This window comes from Protopterus annectens, chromosome 12.part0, assembly GCF_019279795.1.
Source record: "Protopterus annectens isolate FY-2018-M chromosome 12.part0, PAN1.0, whole genome shotgun sequence".
NCBI classification, from domain to species: domain Eukaryota; kingdom Metazoa; phylum Chordata; order Ceratodontiformes; family Protopteridae; genus Protopterus; species Protopterus annectens.
The window spans coordinates 1,059,238,955-1,059,261,440 of NC_056746.1; the positions used below are offsets into that span (position 1 = coordinate 1,059,238,955).

General features: G+C 43.6%; 1 protein-coding gene across 1 annotated transcript in view; it reads left to right on the top strand.

Annotated features, from left to right (window-relative positions):
- The window catches only part of RAB22A (RAB22A, member RAS oncogene family), a 596,809-nt gene that overhangs the window by 82,436 nt on the left and 491,887 nt on the right, over nt 1-22,486 (top strand). Inside the window, exon 2 of the mRNA XM_044090072.1 lies at nt 22,380-22,459. Coding sequence (XP_043946007.1) covers nt 22,380-22,459 — 80 coding nt within the window. The remainder of the gene's footprint in view (nt 1-22,379; nt 22,460-22,486) is intronic.

A 22,486-nucleotide genomic window follows, 5' to 3' on the forward strand; every position in this document is an offset into this window, starting at 1 on the left:
AATCAGAATAAATCTCAAAAGGCTACCGATGTACAGCTATAGCAACAAGTACTCTTGGCAACCTCACAGTCACTCAAGTTAAGCATCACTGGTCACAGAACCTGCACCTGTAACTCATTGTTTGTTAACTTGAAAGCCCATAATGCAAACCTCCATACAACTCAACATACTAGTTATTGGAGACTCCATTTTGTGACACACTGATGTACCATTCACCAGGCTGAGTGAGGAGAGAGTCAAACTGAGTTGCCCAAACAAAGGCCAAGATTCGCCACATAATGCACATATTCATGTCCTGGCACCGTAAGTAAACATATGCCACAGTCTTGGTACACATGAGAGTAAATGACATGAGACGTGTCTCTGAACTATATGAAGAGAGACCTGAAGGAGCTCTCAGAAATGTGTCCATGGCAGATGTGAACCTAGCCCTGAGCAGCATCTTGTCTTCAGCTAGAATGATACCACAATATGATCAAAAAATAGACAAGCTATTTCTGGTGATATTCAAAATGGGTCTGATATGAATCTGCCTGGGAGGATATGGTAGACAGTCATCTAAACTCCCAACTGCTTTACCAGGGATGGCCTACACCTGACTACCCACCCCCAAGGCTTTTGTATGTTGCTACAAACCTTATCCAACACCGTAATGCTTTTTTTTAGGCGACGTTAGCCTTCAAAGGGTTCCAACTTACCTTCATGTTACCTGATTTTTTTGTTACTGCAGCTGAACACTTGGAGCCTTAACAACAAAAATAAAATACAATCCTTACAGGTACTTCAGACGCTAGAAGAAATGATCTAGCCATTGTCATGAAGATCTGATAGGGTGAATTTCAGATTCTTCAATCAGTGCAGGATTTCTGTGCCTACCAGATCTTCAGACCCACCATCACACTAGATGAAGGCACTAAAGGTGGTGCGGGGTCTGTATATTCGTAAAACAAAATTTCACCTCTAGACTTGTTAGGCAGAATAATGACTTGGAACTCCTTCATGTTCAACTTACCATTAACAAAACCCAGTATGACATTGTAGCTAACTATAGGATGCCTTCTGTCCCTCTTAGCCCATACCTCCTGCTTGACTAGTTTGGAACTCGTAAGCATTCAGCCAAACAGCATTCTCTTAGGGAATTTAAACTACCCCTCCATCAACTGGGAAACTTGTACATCTCCCAACACGTATGGCTGTAGATTTCTGGACTTCATGAGTGCAACTTCAATGGACCAGCTACTCATCACCCCTATTAGGAGAGAAAGTCATGGACTTGTTTCTCACCAGTACGGGACACCACCTGTTCTCTACCAATTGCAGTATCCACCCTAGTCAAATCTGGCCATAAATCTTATTCACTGTAGTACCGAAGACAGAGTCATCCTTTAGTAACTCCGTATTCTGAGATTATGCTTAAGCTTGTCTACTAAAACTGATGACTTGGCAAAATTCAGCGTTCTCTTCCACCCTGATGACCTCCCTACAAATCCGAATCCTTCACTACTAAATTCTTTGCCCATATAAATAACTGCATAGAGGCATCTTCCCTTTCTGCAATAAAATATAAAACCAAATTTTAAAAATAACGCCTGTAGTGGAATGCAAATATATAAATAGGCTCTACAGTAAAAGGAAAAGGCTCCATATGCCAAAAGCACGGTTGCCAAACTTGAGGAAACTTTGGTCCCTGAGGAAATCTAAAAAAACGTTGGTCTTTAACTGTGTTAGAAACCCCAGAAATAATTCTTAGTACTGTATGTAAGTAAATACCACATACTCCTAATCCTGAAGACGTAGCAGTTCTACCAGCGGATACATTTAGCACATACTTCACCCCCCAATCTCCCAGGAGCAAGTGTTTAAATCCTATCCAGGACCAAGAATATTGCTTTCTGTGGGGCCTGACATCATACAAGGATGCCTACTGATCAACCTGAAACAGGACCTGTCAAATATCCTCCTGCATATTTTCTTCAACACAGGATATGTGGAGGACTGCAATAGTCCTCCCTCTGTGGGACATAAACTGATCCTGGCAACTGTAGGCCTGTTAACTTCACCAGCCTCCACTCCTAATGCTGTGGAAAAGGGTCATTATAGAATTAATAAGTAAGGGAATAAGCAGCTTGCAGACTCTCTAGTCTAGCCAGTTCGGTTTTGTCAAGGGCAGGTCCTTCCTACTTTTGGGCAACTTTTTCAAAAAGTTATTGAAGCACTGGGTAAGAGAAAATCTCTATACACAATGAATATCTAGGTCTCACAAAGGCATTCAGTACCATCACCCAGTCAGACATGATTAAGAAACTCATCCAGCTAAATGTAAATCCTTGTGTAACTCTTTGTATAGCAAACTGGCTCACAAATTATAGGAAATTTAGGGTGAGTAAATCTACCTCCTTTAAATGACCTGCCGCTAGTGGCGAACCTCAGGGTTCAGACCTTGGTCTCAGACCTTTTTGGCATCATCTTCCTGTAGGTCAAAGTTAATTTTAAAGGCATTAAGATTTACAAAGTCTGCGGATGACTTTTAAGTTGGTGTCCTCATAAACTCTCCAAAAGGATACCAAGAGCCTTCAGGAAGGCCTTTCCCAAACAAATAGCTGGTATCAAAGCCACTGGCTAAAACTTGACGTCAAAAAATGTATAACTGTATCCGTTAGTTGCAGGGAATTTCATCCTTATCACATCGACAGCACAACCCTGAAAACTGACCCAATAACAAGGGACATGGAAACCATGTGAACAAGGAGTTGTAATTAGATCACCATGTAGCCACTGTTGTTGGGAAGCTCTTTCACTGCGTAGCTTATTAGTAAGGGTACTGCATCCAAGTCAAGGGGGTGTGAATCATTCCACTGCTGTCTGTGCTCATTAGAATGTTTCCTTTGGTGTGTACCTGTCCAAACACCTAACACAACTCAAGCAAACCCAATGGTTTCTTAGTAAGAAAATCAAGCTACACTGATCAACCTTGTCCCTCTTCCCTAATTTCTGTATCTTGCAGGCCACTGAGGGGTGATCTCTACTTTTACTTGGAGAGTCAGCACCTACAGCATCGTTTCAGATCTACTACACATCCACAATTCCCAACAGTGGCAGAAACTCCCACTTGAAATGTCTCTCTCCTACAACTTCAGTAGAACATGCTGGAGTAATAGATACGACTTGCAGAGAATGCCACTTCTCTGGAATGGTTTTCTCTTCCTGTAAAGCAAGTGCTATCTCTTACTGTATTCAGAAGTTATCTGGATGAGGGGATGGGGAACCATAAATTCACCCTAAGATTGGTTTCCTTATTTTTTATGGACAATGGTAACATATAAATGCATGCCTACCCCTGGGTTACTCTTACTGGTAATTCAAGGGGCTCTGGTTGTTGGTGGCTGTAGGTGCTACACCATAGGGACAGGAGTAAAATTTAAGTGGTCCAAGGAACTATTTCTGCCCACAGCAGAGTGACACATTTGTGGCTGATGCAAAATCAGAGTTAGCCTGACATATAAAGACTCCTTGTCAAGTTTTCTTGCAGTCGAGGAGGTGATAAAAGCCAGATTGCTTAGGCTACAGCAGCAATGATCTAACAGAACATCTACTGTTATGATAAATTTACTTGTGCAGTTACATTAACTCAGAATTAGGGCGGCCGTGGTGGTGCAGCGATTAGCGTTGGCACCTCACAGCAAGGGGTTCTCCGGTTTGATCCTCTGCTGGGGTGCCTTCTGTGCGGAGTCTGCATGTCCTCCCTGTGGTCGCATGGGATTTCTCCGGGTGCTCAGGTTTCCTCCCACGTCCCAAAGACGTGCTGTAGATTGATTGGACACTCAAAATTGGACCTAGGCATGAGTGTGTGCATGTGTGTGCCTTCTGTGGAAGGTTGGGTGCCAGGCTGGCAACTCAACACTGTAAAACTCCACTGCCAATCATGAGCAGACAGGTGATCCGCTGAAGAAGTTACATTAACTCAGAATATTGCTTGTTATTTCTTCTTCTGAGGTTCCTACCGTAACCATAAAACATTCTTTAGCCATCTTTAGAATGGGTGTTGATTTTCAGTTTGTACTTTATCTTTGAGGATTTGATGTTTTTCTAACTTCTTTGTTGATCATTCTGAGTATTCCTTAACCGATGGTTGTTAACTTTGCTTTTACAGGATAGGAGGATCTCCTGTTGTTTATTTTGTTCATACTAGGATTCCACCAAATGGTATTGTTAAATTTGGCAGTGTACTTGTGTTCTGTGGGGTCTGTGGCGTCAGTGCTAGCTTTGAGGTGGGCATATAATTTATCCATGAAAATTGCATCATTGGAAGCAGGGTCATGTAGATGAGGCAGATGTAAGAATTTAATCGGGTCTTCTGTTAGCTGGAATAGATTTACCTTAAAGTAGTCTCCTGAAGACAGGGGGGCTTCAGGTTAACTCTAGTCTCACACCTAGGATAAATATTGGTGCACTAACTTCAGATTTGACTAGTGATGACATTAACTGTGGATGTTGAGCACTAAGGGAAGGCTGTATTTGTTGAGAATCCCTTGTTGAGATTAAGACCAGCAGGTCCAAGGATTTGGCAAAAATTAAATCCAGGAATTACTTGTGTGGTGGAGGTGGTGTATGTTCCTCATTTAATGGAGGAATATTTGAAGTAGTCCAAGAGGGTAATGTTAGGCTATACAGTGAGGGATGTCCACTTGAAAATATATCTCATGGTCTGCTAGTGTCACAGAGGGGATACTATAGTTGGCTACTAATGTGGTACTGACTTTTGTTTATCATAAAAAGAATGTGGGGAGTTCTAGATTATTGTCCAGCATTACAAGTCTGGAGATGAAATTGTTTTGTAAGATCATCTCTATGCCCCACATATTTTACAAAATCCATTTTGACATAGAGTCAAGGAATGGTAGACAATGAAACCATGCATTGGGGGGGTGCATTCACTGTTGAAAAGCTGTTTCAGCACGTAGACCTGTGTCAATATTTTCAAGGGTTAGGAATGTCTGTATGGAAGTGCAGTCTTTGTTTGGGTTTCCAGCAGTAAGTATTGCTACTTTATATAATTTGGATTGTTGCCGTCTTAAGTGGATAATTTGAGAAGATTGACCTTGCCTAAAAAAAGACAGTGTGGGAGAAAGTCTGTCAATATACCTTGGTCATAAGGAGTGAGATGCCGACCATTCCAAGCAAAGCAGTTTGGTTGTCAACAGTTTAATCTCTGGCTGGTTTATGTTGGATCCACCTGGAGTGACATCATTAGTTTAAGCCAATAAACCGTGTTATCCTTTTGTTTATGTTGGTGGTAGGATACTGTTCAGTAATAGGTTTCACTTCCTTTTCAGATGTTTTCTTAGACAGCTGTCATATCCCTATTTGTATGATCCAGTGAGTTACGCATAGTCATTCAGTCCCATGTACACAGGGATCAGTTCATGTCTGTACCTGGGTTGAAGGGACTTGAGGGTTGTAGTGGTGTCAGACATCTGGCACTTGGGAGGCAGCTAGGCAGCTGTTCTCCTTTATTTGCTCAGCCTGGTGAGTAGAGTATCTGTGTGAATAACTGTGGAGCTGTTCATAACCAGGACTTTGCCAAATGAGCTAACTTAGTTTTGCAGCTTTAAGGCCTTCTCATACTAGTTAAGCGACCTCTGTTATTGTCTGTATAGTGTCAGAGCAAACTGTATGTTTGATACAAGCTGTTGATGTTTGGTTATGCGCAGGGGGTAACTGTGGATTTAGGTTGATGCTTAGCCTTAGGAGTTCTGGGAGTCTTTGGTAATTTTTTTTTTTTTTTTTATTGGCATCCATATAAGACTACGTAGTTTGTATTATGTGGATGGTTGTACAGATTGGGGTAAGACAGTGCTGGGCTTGCCTCCCGTCAAGTATTTACAGTTTTCACAGGTAACAGTCCTTTCGTTTCTGTAGCAACATGTTGTCAGTGAAGTAGTTCATACACTAACTTTAGGATTTCAAATGCTTTTGGTAGAGGAGATTTTTGTGTTACTAACCTCTGTGTACATTGCTTATAGATTTTAAAGTGGGTGTGGATCTAAAGATAGGCAGGAGAAAAATTACAGTTGTTGGAAGTTGAGACTTGTTTGTTTTTTTGTTGAGTAAGCCCAAGTTGCTCAGTGCATTTAGCACCCAGGCTGGACTGATATGTGCAACTAAGGCAAAATTCTTGAAACTCTTGTGAAGCTGTTTAGAAAAGTGGCACTGGTCAAGTAATTCAATGTTTTATTAAGGCCCCTTTCCTATAGTACAAGAGAGCGTGAAACTTGCTCCTACTACCTCCTGTAGACATAATACTGCTGCTGCATGGTGAATGAAACAAAAGAAAACCAAAAGTACCAGTAATAACTATTGAGAAATCTGAAGCCCAAGTGCTGCAAGTCACCCAGAATTTGCAGCAATATCTCATTTGGATGACTCCAACTATTTCTAAAATGGTTGACTTCATCGATTTCCACTTGAAAGCTGTGCAACTCCTCAGTCTGTTAAACCATACAGTTATTCACAGTTGCCCCTGAAAAGAAAGACCATTGTGTTCAGTGAGCATACCCTGTTGATAAACAAGTAAGAAATGAATTTGGGGTGGTTATAACAGCACTTTGAAACCACTGGTAAGTACCCCAAGAAAACTAGATGTTCACAGTGTTTCACTGTTGCAGTCATTACAATTGGGTTATCCTGCTGGCAGGCTACCCGCAGTCGGCCCGAGTTCTAAAGTCTAGGTCTGGCATTGGTTGCTGTTGCCTCTTCCCTGACGTCAGTGCGCCAGGGGGTATAAAAGATGCAGCCGACACCATTTTCTTCAGTCTTTCTTGCCGCGCGGTGCCTGAAGCAAAAGCAGTTTGCAAGTGCTGGTCGGCAGACTCCTGAGATTTTCAAATTTGAATTTCAGATCCGAAGTCTTCATTAAAGCTAAGTACCCCATTGGGGAAACATTTTTCTTGCTCCAGACCGATGTCAGAAAAAGTTAATTATTTCTTGTGGGAAGCAAATACCTCATAAGGATTTTCATTCTTACTGTATTCCTTGCCTAGGCCCTGACCACGACGTCGCTAGTTGTCGGTGTTGTGCTAGATTTAACCAACGCACTAAGTGTCGGAACGATTTTGCATTTCATTAATTTGGCAGAAGATTCAATTATATAATGCTGTCGGAACAGCCAACTACCGGAATTTATAAAAACCGGAAAGAGAAAAGGACTGGCATCAGAGGTCCAAAACCGACTAGGCTTCCGCTAGGCCTGTCGCCGGTTCTCAATGAGGCGCTTTTGCAGCCCCTGACGCCAGCTACGTCAGAGCCACAGGCTGATTCCGATTCCCACGTGGAGCTGACTAGGCCGCTGGAAACTCAAGGTATTGGACACTCTGAAACTATTCCCCCAGATGGGTCCAGTGCCGCTGAGCAGGCACCGGCTTCTGAGGGGTGTTTTCAGGCCTACACAGTTACATGTGAAAACAACTTTAGTTTAAAAGGCAAAAACTAAAGCAGCTCTAAAGACAAAGAAACAAGTACAGCATTCTCCTGGACAGGCCACCATGCCTAAAAAACAGATGTATAAAATGGCCGAAGACCTAATTACTTTGATCAGAGATTCCCATCCCCCTCCTGATAACAGGCCTAGGCAAGAGATTAGAATATGAATCTTCAGATCAGGTTTCCATTTCCTCCGATTCCTCTTCTGAACAGGAATTTTCTCTTCGTCCCTATGAGGATTCTGATGCTGAAGAATCTATCCCTTCAGCCTCTCCTCCTGAGGATTATTCTTTTGGGGGAGACCCTGCATACTATGAGGGAGCATTTCCACTGGGAGAGCCAAGATTACTCAGAATTCAAGAAGAGGCGCAGAGACTTCCTTTTATTACTTCAGCATAGGCCCCTTGCTATCCCTCTTGTTTTAGACATTGTAGATGATGTATTTTCAGACTCCGGTCTGTCTCCTACCACCAGCTCCTGTTAAGCCAGACAGATACTACAGTGTTCCTGATTCACATAATTTTCTTTATAAAAACTCTGCTGCTGCTGACCCAGAAACTATCTCTCAGGGTCCCAAAGGGGTCAAGGCTTCCACTGCAAAAAACCCTATCCCCTCTGATAGGGATTCAAGGGCCCTGGGCAGATGGGTGTAAAAGATTTTTACTTCTGCTACCTTGGCTGTAAGAGCTTTAAATTGCCAGTTTCATATGCTTAAATATCAGCAATATCTTATGTCACAAAAATGTTGACAAATTCAGACTGTGCAGAAAACAAAGAAAAGCAGGATTTATTGCATGCAGCTGAACAAGTGGGAAAGCATACTTTGCAGTGTGGTTTTGATTCTCTAGAGGCCTCCTGCAGGGCCGCTGTTACAGGTTCTGTCATTTGGAGGCATGCTTGGTTAAAAGAACAGAATCTGCCTGATCATGTTAAAGCAAAACTATTAGATGCTCCATTACAGCATGATACCTTGTTTGGTGTTAAAGCAGAAGAGGTGTTGAAGAAAATGGAGGGCAAAGCTAAATCTATGCAAACAGTCAAGGATTTCTTGCAGGTACAGCCTCCCAGATTTAGCAGGAATTGGCCTACAAAGAATTGGTCATTTCCAGTGTCAGACAGGCCACAAAGAGGCAGATATAGACTTTCACACCCTGCCAAGGCCAAACTGTATGTCAGACCTGCCATGCAATCAATGGGCAGAGGCACAAAAACAAGTTTCATCCCTCATGGACATGAGAGCCATTCAGCTAGTACCACAGGAAGAGCAGGGACTAGGATTCTACTCTAGGCTATTCTTGGTGCCCAGAAAAGACCACGCCTGGAGACCAATACTGGACCTGTCTATCCTAAACACATTCCTGGATATTCCAAAATTCAAAATGTTAACTCTGCAGCAGCTTCTGCCCATGTTTGGCAACAAGGCTTGGCTTGTGACTTTAGACCTGAAAGAGGCATACCTGCATGTCCCAATCAGACAATCATGCAGAAGATACCTCAGATTTATAGCTGGCTCAATGCAATACCAATTCTCTGCACTGCCCTTTGGCTTATCTACTGCGCCCAGGGTCTTCACAAAATGCCTGGCACCAGTAATTGCAATCTGCAGACAGAGGAATACAAGTATATCCTTACTTGGACGACTGCCTTATTCAAGCAGAGAACAAGGACATTCTACTACAGCATCTGGCGTTTGTAAAAAGATTACTAACAGGTCTAGGGTACACAGTAAACTAAAAGAAATCAAAACTCGTACCCTGTCAAGAGATAATATTCCTGGGTGCAAGCTTAAATACAACTGCCCAGATGGCTTATCTCACGCCAGACAAACACAGATAACTGACTACTTATTTCAAAATGTTGGCAACAAAGACCAAGTTATCTGCAAGAAAAATTCTGTAGGCTTTGGGCTTCATGGCATCCTGCATTCTGCTAATTCCATATGCCAGACTGCATATGAGGAAACTACAATGGTATCTAAAAAGTGTTTGGACTCAACATTGCAACAGCCTGGAAACAATAATTATCCTCATTCCCTGCCTGCAACAAGAGTTTTGATGGTGGGCAAAAGCCTGTCACCACAACACGGGACAACCATTCACCTTACCCACAACCAGGCAGACATTGACAACAGATGCATCAGATTATGCCTGGGGGGGGGCCCGTCTGGCAGGAAGATGTATTCAGGGCACATGGTCCACAAGTCAGATGCATCTACGTATCAATCAAAAAGAGATGCTAGCTGTTCAGAATGCCCTGAAGGCCTTCAAGGATCTACTTCATCCAGGACAACTACTGATCAAGACTGACAATACAACAGTCATGTGGTACATAAGCAAGGAGGCACACATTCCTACCTCCGCTGCAGGCTAGCCATGAAATTGTGGGACACAGCATTGACTTACCAGGTACATCTGCAAGCACAATTCCTGCCAGGAAGGAAAAAATACTCTGGCAGACGAACTAAGCAGAAACCTAATGGATCCCCACGAGTGGAAATTGGATCAACAAGTCTTCAGCATGATAACGAGGAACTGGGGATGCCCGGACAAAGACCTATTTGCCTCCCATCACAACTACCAACTACAGAGATTCTGCACAAGGACTTGCCACAAGCAAGCATGGAAAGTGGATGCTCTATCTTTCAGCTGGAAAAACCTAACAGTATATTATATGCCTTTCCTACTCTGCCTCTTCTCCCCAAGGTACTCCTCAAGGTCAGACAAGAGAAACCAAAAATGATACTGATTGCCCCAGACTGGCACCCAATCCTAAAGAGCTTGTCTCAATGCCCAGCTTGGCCCTTGCCTCAAATTCCTCAGTTATTGACCCAACAAGACAGTCTGATACTGCACAGCCAACTCAGGACCTTAAACCTGGCAGCATGGCGGATAATGTAGCCATTCAAGACGCACCTCTCTCTAAAGCAGTAATGGGTGTTATTTTGGAGGCCAGGAGGCCTAGCACCAGAAAATCTTATGCAGAAAAATGGAAGAGCTTCTGTGCTTGGAAGCGGGCACAAGATGTTGACACGATTGTTCCAAATATTCCTCAGAATTTGCAATACTTAACGGAGATGCTTGATAAAGGCCTTTCCTTTTCATCAATTAAAATTCATGCCTCTGCCATTTCAGCTCATTACAATACAGAACCACCTATTTTTTTCATCCATTACTACGGCAGTACCTCAGAGAGGCCAAAAACATAAGACCTCCAAGGAGAGAACCAATACCTGCTTGGGACCTCAACTATGTCTTGGAAAAACTCACACTGCCTCCGTTTGAGCCAGCCTACCTTTTTATCCAAACCCACAGAATAAGGGTGAGAGAATTCTGCATTCTTTGGACATTCACAGGCAGCTACGCTTCTACTTGGACAGAACCAAAGCTTTCAGAAAGACTGAACAACTTCTAGTGGCATATGCTGCAGGATCACAAGGAAAGCCCATCTCAAAGCAGACTATTTCAAAGTGGATAGGCCACTGCATTCATTTCTGCTATTCATAGCGTGGCAAATCAGTGCCTAAGGACATTAGGCCACATTCAACCAGAGCAGCAGCCACTTCAGCAGCCTGCTTCAGAGGAGTACCAACCAAAGACATCTTAGAGGCTGCAACTTGGAGTTCAGTGCATACCTTTTACAAAGCACTATCACTTACCTCTCTACTCTAAATCCAGGGCAGGCTTTGCCACTGCAGTTCTGCAGGGCCTGATAGCCTCTCCTAATCCTATTTAGCACCAGCCTCCCAACCTTGGCTTTGGGATTCAACCCAATTGTAATGACTGCAGCAGTGAAACATGATGAACATAGTACAGTTGTGTACCTACCAAAGATGTAGATGTTTGCGTGTATTCACTGTTGCAATCCAGGATACCCTCCCACCATCCCCCTTTTCCTATGCTGGGACTTATCTGTACTTCTCTATTCTGTACAACCTCTGTGGTGTATATGCTTGTAGATGATGGAAAAGTTGTTTTTGGCGCATGCATGCTTATTGGCAGAATTTTAGCCTACCATTTTAGGGGCACCTGACATCTGGGGCAAGACCAACTGAAGAAAATGGCGTCGGCTGCCTCTTTTATACCTCTGGCGCACTGACGTCAGGGAGGAGGCGACAGCAACAGACACCGGACCTAGACTTTGGAACTCTGGCCAACTGCGGGTAGCTTGCCAGCAGGATAACCCAATTGTAATGACTGCAACAATGAATGCACTCTAACATCTACATTTATGGTAGGTACACAACTGTACTTTGTGCTTGTGCATGCATCCAGCTCAGACACAAGAAGATGCTAATGGAAATACAGAATGGTTCTTAAGTCTGCTGAAAAGACTTCTGCAAAATGGCACTGCTTAAAGATTACAAGCTGGTAACATTTGATGATCTGTAGTCCTATCTCGCCTTCATTCTTACATATGGGATCAGAGCCGATTCTCTGTTACGACTCTGCCTATTTACAAGCTGGAAGACATTCTAGTTGGCTCGTGGCTAGGTAGGTATCCCATGGTGCACGAGTACAATCCCCAGATCTCGTTTGCCGCGTCAATGAGTTTGGTTGTGCTTCTCCTTGGCTCTGGCTAAGTTTTTCACTTTATTCAAAGTCTTTTCAAAATTTTTGGATTATTCTCCTTAATAGTGTTATACAACATTGTATAGTTAATTGAAGGCACCTTTTGCGCTCATAGTTAATGTAGTTTGCAAGTTAGAATAGTTAGTGTTTATTAGTGAGCCGTTCGTGTTCAATTTCCTTTAGTACATTTGGCCCTTTGGCTTTATAGTACTTGGTATCCTGTGTGCCAGGTTTACTTGTTAATAATTGGACATTAGTAATTGTAGATGTCTTTTGCGCTCAGGCTGTGTGTGTTAATAGTCATAAGTCTTAGTTTTTTGCGGATTTCCTCTTGCTAAATTTATTAGTGTTGCTAACGGAATGAGATTCTGTTCACCTTGTTTAGTAAATTCTAAAATTTTCACTTTTTTCCTGTTTTGAGTGTGTGACTAGTCTTTTTTATTCTATTCCCCCCTAGGTCTGTTTTAGTTAGACCTAGTTTTCCGTTCCTTTTTCCTGCCCAGGCTAGGCCCGTTTAAGTTAGAGGACTTCTGTAGGGCAAGGACCATTTCAGTTAGGGGACCTAGTTCTCCCTTTTCTCCTTTGTGTGTGTGTGTGTGTGTGTGTGTGTGTGTGTGTGTGTGTGTGTGTGTGTGTATACATATATATATATATATATATATATATATATATATATACATGTTCATTTTGTTTCACTGTTTCAGTCATTACACTTGGGTTATCCTGCTGGTAGTCGGCCCGAGTTCCAAAGTCTTGGTCCGGCGTCGGTTGCTGTTGTCTCTTCCCTGACGTCGGTGCGCCAGGGGTATAAAAGCTGCAACAGACGTCATTTTCTTCAGTCTGTCTTGCCGCGCGGTGCCCGAAGCATAAACCGTTCACAAGTGCCGGTCGGTGACAACTGAGATTTTCAAAATTGAATTTCAGAACCGAAGTCTTCAGTAAAGCCAAGTACCCCGTTGGGGAAACTTTTTTTTTTCTTGCTCCAGACCGATGTCAGTAAAAGTTAATAATCGTATTTCTTGTGGGAAGCAAATACGTCATAAGGACTTTCACTCTTACTGTATTCCTTGCCTAGGCCCTGACCACGATGTTACTAGTTGTCGGTTTTGTGCTAGATTCAATAAACGCACTATTAAATGTCGTTTTGATTTTGCTTTACATTATTTTGGCTAAAGGTTTAATTACATAATGCCGTCGGAACAACAGATGTCCGGAATTTATAAAAAACGCAGAGACAAAAGGACAGGCATCTGAGGTCCAAAACCAACGACTAAGCCTCTTCTAGGCCAGTCACCGGTGCTCAGTGAGGCGCTTTCGCAGCCCCTGACACCCGCTACCTCAGAGCCACAGGCTGTAACTGACAGCCACATGGAGACACCAAGGCCTGTGGAAACTCAAGGTATTGGGTCTACGGAAACTATACCCTCAGATGGGTCCGGAGCCGCTGAGCAGGTATCAGCTTCTGAGGTGTTTTCAGACCTTCACAGCTTACAATTAAGCCCACTACAGCAGCAAAGGCAAAGTCAAAACACCATTAAAGACAAGGAAACAAGTACAGCATTCTCCAGAACAGTCATCCATGCCCAAGAAACAGATTCTTAAAATGGCCGAAGACCTAATTACTTTAATCGGGGGTTCCCATCCCCCTCCTGCCAAAAGGCCTAGGCAAGACACTGATTATGATTCCTCTGACCGGGTTTCCATTTCCTCAGATTCCTCTTCTGATTAGGGATATTCTCTCCCTCCCTATGAGGACTGTAATGCAGAAGAGTCCATACCTTCAGCCTCTCCGCCTGAGGATTATTCTTTTGTGGAAACCCTGCACACCCTGAGGGAGCATTTCTATTGGGAGAGCCAGGATTATTCAGAATTCAAGAAAAGGCTCAGAGACTTCCTTTTATTGCCTCAGCACAGGCCCCTGGCTATCCCCCCTGTACTTGATAATTGTTGATGATGTTTTTTCTGAATCCAGTCTGTCTCCTGATTCTTTACCCTCTGCACCAGTCACGCCAGACAGGTACTACAGGTTTCCTGACTCTCATAAATTTCTTTACAAAAACCCCGCTGCAGACACCCCGCTGCAGACCCAGAAACAATTTCTGAGGGTCCAAAATGGGTTAAGGCTTCCACTGCTAAAAATTCCTGTCCCCTCCAATAGGGATTCCAGAGCTCTGGACAGATGGGGGAAAAAAGTTTACACTTCTGCTACTTTAGCTGTAAGAGCTTTAAACTGCCAGTTTCACATGCTTAAATATCAACAGTACCTCATGCCATTGTTTAAACAGAAAATGGTTTCAAATACAGAAGGTCCTGACAGGAAATGCAGGATTTATTGCATGTAGTTGAACAAGTGGGAAAGCATACTGTGCAATGTGGTTTTGATTCATTAGAGGCTTCTTGTAGAGCTGCAGTTACAGGCTCTGTTGTTCGAAGGCATGCTTGGTTGAAAGAACAAAGTTTACCTGACCATGTTAAAGTAAAATTATTGGATGCTCCATTACAGCATGATACTTTGTTTGGTGTTGAGGCAGAAGAGGGTGTTGAGGCAGAAGAGGGTGTTGAGGCAGAAGAGGTGTTAAAGAAAATGGAGGATAAAGCAAAGTCAATGTATACAGTGAAATATTTCTTACAGGTTCAACCACATAGATTTAGCAGAAACTGGCCTTCAAAAAATTGGTCCTTTCCAGTGTCAGGCCACAGAGGCATTTACAGACGCCCAAGAGGCAGATCTCAGCCCCAAGGCTCCTACAGACCTAAACAGTGGGATGCTTCAGCCCCCCAAAGGAGGGGAAGACAAATCACAACCTTGTAGGAAACAGTCCCAATGACTTCCCTCTGCAAATGCCAAGTACTTACCTTTTGACAGCACCCCTAGGGGAAAAGCTAGCACTTTTCTCAAAAAAACTGGCACATGATCACCCAGGACCAATGGGTGCTGAATATTATTTCTCAGGGTTACAGGCTCCACTTCCACACGCTTCCAAAACCAAAAGGTATCCCAGACCTGCCACAAAACCAATGGACAGAGGCACAAAAAGATTGTTGCTCTTATGGACATGGGAGCTATTCAAAAAGTCCCACAGCAAGAACAGGGACATCGATTTTATTCGAGACCTTTCTTAGTACCCAGAAAGGACAAAGCCTGGAGACAAATACTGGACCTGTCAATCCTAAATACTTTCCTGGATGTTCCAAAATTCAAAATGTTAACACTACATCAACTTCTACCCATGCTGGGCAAGAAGGCTTGGCTAGTTACTTTGGACCTCAAGGAGGCATACCTGCATGTCCCAATCGGACAATCTTGCTGAAGATAACTCGTATTCATAGCAGGCTCAATGCATTACCAATTCTCTGCACTGCCCTTTGGCTTATCTACTGCGCCCAGGGTCTTCACAAAATGCCTGGCACCAGTAATTGCATTTTGCAGACAGAAAAGAATTCAAATATGTCCCTACTTGGATGACTGCCTTATTCAAGCAGAGAGCAAGGACATTGTTATAAAGCATCTGGCATTTGTAAAAAGATTGCTAATTGGCCTAGGGTACACAGTAAAAGAAATCAAAACTAGTGCCCTCTCTAGAGATAATATTCCTGGGTGCAAGCTTAAATACAACTGCCCAGATGGCTTATCTCACGCCAGACAAAGGCAACTGACTCATTACTTTCAAATGATGGCTACAAAAACCCAGCTCCCTGCAAGAAAAATTCTGCAGGCCTTGGGCTTTATGGCATCCTGCATTCTACTAATTCCATATGCAAAACTGCATATGAAGGACCTACATTGGTATCTAAAAAGTGTTTGGACTCAACATTGTCACAGCCTGGAGACAAAATTCCCTGCCTACAACAGGAGTTTTGATGGTGGGCCCAGGCCTGTCACCACAACAAGGGACTGATTTTCACTTTACCCACAGCCAGGCACATTGCCCAAGGAACAAATGCTTCTTCGCATCAATCAAAAAGAGATGCTAGCTGTACAGAATGCCCTGACAGCTTTCAAGGACCTACTACATCCAGGACAACTATTAATAAAGACTGACAATACCACAGTTATGTGGTACATAAACAAGCAAGGGGGCAGACATTCCTACCCCCTATGCAGGCAAGCCATGACTTTGTGGAACACAGCACTGACCTATCAAGTACATCTGCAGGCACAATTCCTGCCGGGAACAAAAAATACACTAGCAGATGAACTAAGCAGAAATGTCATGGATCCTCACAAATGGAAACTAAATCCACAGGTGTTCAGCATGATAACGAGGAAATGGGGTCGCCCAGACATAGATCTTTTTGCCTCCCCTCACAATTACCAAATAACGAAGTTTTGCGCAAGAACTCATCCCTCTCAAGCATGGAAAGTGGATGCTCTATCATTCAGCTGGAAAGGCCTGACAGTCTATGCCTTCCTCCCATGCCTCTCCTTACCAAGGTACTCATAAAAGTCAGACAAGAAAGGCCAAGAATGATCCTGTTTGCCCCAGACTGGCCACGCCAGCACTGGTACCCAATCCTAAAGAGTTTGTCTCAAGGCTCAGCTTGGCCTCTACCTCAAATTCCTCATCTTCTGACACAACAAAACCGATTTTGCACAGTCAACTCAGAACCTTAAATCTGGCAGCATGGCAGATAGCCACTGCACCTCTCTCTAAAGCTGTTATGTCCTTTTAGAAGCCAGGAGACCCAGCGCTAGGAAATCTTATGCAGAAAAAATGGAAGAGATTCTGTGCTTGGAACCAGGCACAAGGGCTCGAACCACTTGTCCCTAATATACATCAGATTTTACAATACCTAACTGAGATGCTGGACAAAGGCCTATCTTTCTCATCAATTAAAATCCATGGCTCTGCCATTTCAGCTCATTACAATACGGAACCTGCTATTTTTTCACATCCTCTACTACGACAGTACCTCAGAGGGGCAAAAAATATAAGACCCCCAAGGAGAGCACCAGTACTAACTTGGGATCTGAATTTTGTTCTAGAAAAACTCGCGCTGCCTCCTTTTGAACCATCCAGCACAGCTGATCTAAAATTTTTATCATGGAAAACTGCTCTGCTCCTAGAAATAACTTCAGCAAGAATAGTCTCAGAGTTACAGGCATTAATGGCTGTGGAACCTTTCATCATTTTTCATCAGGACAGGGTTTCTCTTAGGACAAACCCAACATTCATGCCAAAAGTGGTCTCCAATGTGGCCTTGAACCAAACCATCCATTTACCAACTTTCTACCCAAATCCCCAGAATAAAGGGGAGAGACTTCTGCACTCTTTGGATATACACAGATAGCTACGATTCTACTTGGACAAAACAAAAGCTTTCAGAAAAACTGAGCAACTGTTTGTAGCCTATGCTGCAGGATCACAAGGAAAGCCTATTACAAAGCATCCAATTTCAAAATGGATAGGCCACTGCATCCGCTTCTGTTGTGCACAACATGGCAAATCAGTGCCTAAGGGCATTAGGCCTCATTCTACCAGAGCAGCAGCCACTTCAACAACTTTTCTCGGAGTACCAACCAAAGACATTTTAGAAGCTGCAACCTGGAGCTTAGTGCACACTTTCACCAAGCACTACCACTTACTCTCTACTCTAAATCCAGAGCAGGCTTTGCCACTGCAGTTCTGCAGGGCCTGTTAGCCTCTCCAAATCTAATTTAGACCCAGCCGCCCATCCTCAGCTTTGGGATACTACCCAAGTGTAATGACTGCAACAGTGAAACACGATGAACATAGTACAGTTGTGTACCTACCATAACTGTAGATGTTTGAGTGTATTCATTGTTGCAGTCCAGGTTACCCACCCACCATCCCTCTTCATTGCTGGGACTTTTCTGTACTTCTCAACTCTATACAATCTATGTGGTGTATTTGCTTGTTGATGAAGGAAATGTTTATAGTAATATGTGCATGTTTTTTGGCATAATTTTATCTTTCCAGCCTTCCTATCTGGGGGCACCTGACATCTGGGGCGAGAAAAACTGAATAAAATGGCGTTGGTTGCAGCTTTTATACCCCTGGCGCACTGACATCAGGGAAGAGGCGACGGCAACCGACGCCAGACCAAGACTTTTGAACTTGGGCTGACTGCGGGTTTCCTGCCAGCAGGATAACCCAAGTGTAATGACTGCAACAGTGAATGCACTCTAACATCTACATTTATGGTAGGTACACAACTGTACTTTTTACTGTACCCTCTAGAACAGAGGAGTGGTAAAATGTGGTTCAAGAAGTCCCAGAGGTTTTTCCAGGATGCACAGGGTGACTCCTCCTTCAGAGGCAGAGGAAGAAATGGTAGATGTTGCCCTAGAGGCAGGGACGGGGACCCGCAAAACCAGGGAGGTCACGATTCCTTTCGGGGCTGGCCTTACCAGTGCTCCTGATGTGGGACCAGACTGTGTTCCTCTGGGGCTGACAGGGGGTTGTATTTCTTCGTACCCACTTGTCTTGAGTGATGCTTAAGCTGCCTTCTGGATACAAAGAATTACCAGAGGTTATGTCATACCCTTTTCTCTTCCACTTTTTGTTCCCAAGAGGATCCCAGATGTTCCACCCAATCACAGGGATCAGGCAACTGTGGAGGTCAACAAGTTGCTGTTAAAAAGTCATCCAAGCCGTCCCAGTAGACCACATAGGATCCAGAACTTACTCCAGATTCTTTTTAGTACCAAAACGTATAGGGGACGGGATGCCCATCTTGGACATCAGCAGATTGAATGAATCAGTAAAGAAGGACCAGTTCCGGATGGTGACACTGCAGTCTGTACTCCTGTTATTAGGGAAAGACAATTGAATGTACTCAATAGATCTCGGACGCCTACTACCACATAAAAATGGACAGGGCATCGAGGAGTCATCTACGCTTTTGGCTGGGAGCCAGTCATTACCAGTTTCGTGCTCTGCCCTTTGGTCTCACCACAGCCCCCAGGGTGTTCACCAAGTGTATGGCGGTAGTGACAGCTCACCTGAGACGTCGAGGATTCCAGGTGTTTCCGTATCTGGACGACTGGCTCTTGACCGCCCCCACCAGGCATCTACTTCAGAGCATGGATGCTACCATTCAGCTTTGTGCCCAGCTGGGAATTTCTATAAATTGGGAAAAATCTACCTTATTGCCCTCTCAATCTAACTTTTATAGGTGCAGAGATGGACACAGACATGTTGGCTCGTATTCCTGTAGAAAGGGCGCAGAATCTGGTTCTTAAAATTCAGCGTCCTCTCCCCTTGCGAAAGGTCAAAGCCAAGACTATTCTGTAGCTTCTAGGGACCATGGCTTCATCATATTCCTAGTGCCACTAGCCAGACTACGCATGAGGATTCTTCAGTGGCTCTTGTCCCAATGGTCCTTTCAGCACCTACCATTATCTCAACACATGCTGGTGACATTTTGCAAGAAGGACCTCATTTGATGGACTTACCCAATCAGTTGAGGACAGGCACTTCATTTGTTTCTCACCAACCCATTGCCACTACGATCACGGATGCCTCACAGGGTTGGGGGGGCATTATCTAGGCAGGACTGTCCAAGGCACATGGCAAGATCAAGAGGCTCACCTGCATATGAATGTTCTAGACAGGAGGGCAGTGCTCCTGGCGTTGCAAGCACTTCATGACCTTCTGTTTCTGGGGACTGTTGCAATACAATCCAACAACATGTTGGTAGTATGGTGTATCAACAAACAGGGCTGAATCAGATTTTACCCACTTTTGTCAAGAGGCCATTCGAGTTTGGAAATGGGCGGTATCTTCCCAACATTTTTCTGGTGGCAACACACATCCAACCAGCGTGTTGGCAGATGAACTCAGCTGGGCAATCCTGGTGCCTCACGGGTGGTCTCTGAAACAGGAAATAGAACAGATTTTCCTTAGATGGGGACAGCCTTGCTGCGATCTCTTTGCCAGCCCAATCAATGCCAAAAGTAGCAGCTACTTCTCCCTCACCCCCCCCCCCTTTGGGAGAGTCACCGAGTGACGCACTTGTTAACGCTTGGCCCCTGGGTCTCCTTTTTATGCTTTTCCTCCCTTTCCTCTCATACCCAAGGTTATTCAGAAAGCAAAATGGCTGGCTGGCAAGTAAACTGATCCTCATTTCTTCTTACTGGCATTGTCAGGTTTGGTTCCACTTTCTCGGGCCTCTTCTCCTAGGCTATCCTTGGATTCTGGACCCAGTTCCAGATCTATTGACTCGCATGTCAGGCTCGCTTCACCCATCCTTACACACACGCACAGTTTGACAGCGTGGCTGCTCCAGTTCCATCCCTAGTCAGGCTTCACGACTTCTCACCCTATGTGACTCGTATCCTTACGTCTTCTCATAAGCCTTTCACTAGGAGACTATATTCGTGTAAATGGAGGAGCTTCTCTATCTGGTCAGAGAAAATGAATGTTTACCCTTACACCGCCTCCATTTCAGTGGTTTTGGAATTCCTGTCTGAGCTTTTCCACCAGGGATCTGCAGCTGCCACTATCCGAGTTCAATTAGCAGCGATTTAAAATTTTAGCTAGGCTTTCAAGATTCTAATCTGATGTCACATAGGCTGTGCAAAACTTTCCTTAAAGGTGCCACTTTAAGACCCCCCATTCAAGAACCTTTTACTTCATGGGATTTAAATTTTGTGTTATCCAAATTGACTTCTCTGCCCTTTGAGCCTTTTCATTCATTCCCTTTGAAATTCCTGTCTTGGAAGACTTTGTTTCTGGTGGCTATCACGTCAGCCAGATAGGTGTCAGTTACAAGCATTGTCTGTAAAACCCCATTATCTGATTTTTCACAAGGACAGAGTGTTTCTTCATACTAATCCTTCCTTTGTCCCCAAGGTCTGTTCCCATGCCAGTTTGAATCAATCCATAGAAATCCCGGTGTTCTTTCCAAATCATTCCAACGCAGCTGAATACAGTCTCCATCAGTTGGATGTCCATAGACATTTAAGTTTTTATTTGCAACGGACTAAGTAAATCTGATCAAATCCTTCTCCGAATCCAGGTTAGGTTTACCATTTTCCAAAGTAACACACTCAAATTATATTTCTAGCTGTATAGCTTACGTTTACAACTCTGAGGGTTGACCTTTACCCTTTTAAAATTGAGGCTCATTCTGTGAGATCTGTCTACCTCGGCAGCCATTCAAGCCAGGGTCCCACTTGATATTTGTGCAGCAGCAACTTGGTCTACCCCTCACATATTTATTACTCATTACAAATTGAATTTAAGCTCCAGGAGTAGAGTATCCTTTGGTTCCACGGTACTCAGGAGTATTTTTAATTGAGCCACCCAAGAATAAGGTGCTAGGGACGCTGTCCCATATGCAAGAATGAAGGCGAGATAGGACTACAGAACATAAATAAGTTATGTACTCACCATAACGTTCCATGTTTGTAGTCCGTCACGCCCTTCATTCTTACGAACCCACCCTCCTACCCCCATCCTGGAAGTACCTGGAGACAGAAAAATATTGTTATTTTATGGAGACCTTTTAGTATTGGCTTCTTTCTGTATGTTTGTTATTTCTCCTAGTTGGCGGCAGACAAGATCTGGGAATTGTACTGGTGCACCATGGGATACCTACCTAGCCACGAGCCAACTAGAAGACTTCCAGCTTGTAAATAGGCAGAGTTGGAGCCGAGAATTGGCTCCGATCCCATATGTAAGAATTAAGGGCGAGATGGACTACAAACATGAAACGTTATGGTGAGTACATAACTTTAACTTGCCACACACAGCAATTGCTCACAGGTGAAATCATTTTTATAACAGGTGTCCCATATTTAAGTTGTATTTTTTTTAAGTTTTTTTTTTTTTTGTTTTGCTTTTGCAATAATGACAACTGTTTTGAGCAGTGACACTGGTGTGCGTTTTCTACTGTACTTGCAGCAGATGGTTTAACAGCTGTGAAAAGGGTAACCTTCAAGTAACAATTAGTAGTCCTATTGCATTATCTTGGAACACTCTAGCTGAGTTCTAGTAAGTAACATGGCATGGGAGGAAGTTTGGGATTGTATCATCCCTAATCACCACAGCACAGAACTCTTATTTCAGGCAGACAGCCATTTGCAGTTTGATTCTAGTTCCATGCTTTCAAAGTGGAATGCTTATTTTACGGGTGACCTAGTAGCGAGCTAGATAGTTTTAGGAAATGGATGTGGGTTGGATTTTTCATGGTTTAGTTGCGTGCTTGAAAAATTTAGATACTGTGAGTCAAGCATGAAAGCTCTATTTTTAATGTGCCTATAATTTGTTTGCATCTTAGAGTAATATGAAATGTTTCATTGAAACTAATTTAATTGAAATGCAAAATACTTGAAATTCATGCCAAGTATTTTTTTTTTTTCAGGAAACTGGTGTAGGCAAGTCAAGTATTGTCTGGCGATTTGTTGAGGACAGCTTTGACCCCAACATTAATCCTACAATAGGGTAAGAAGTGCTGTACAGGAAACTGAG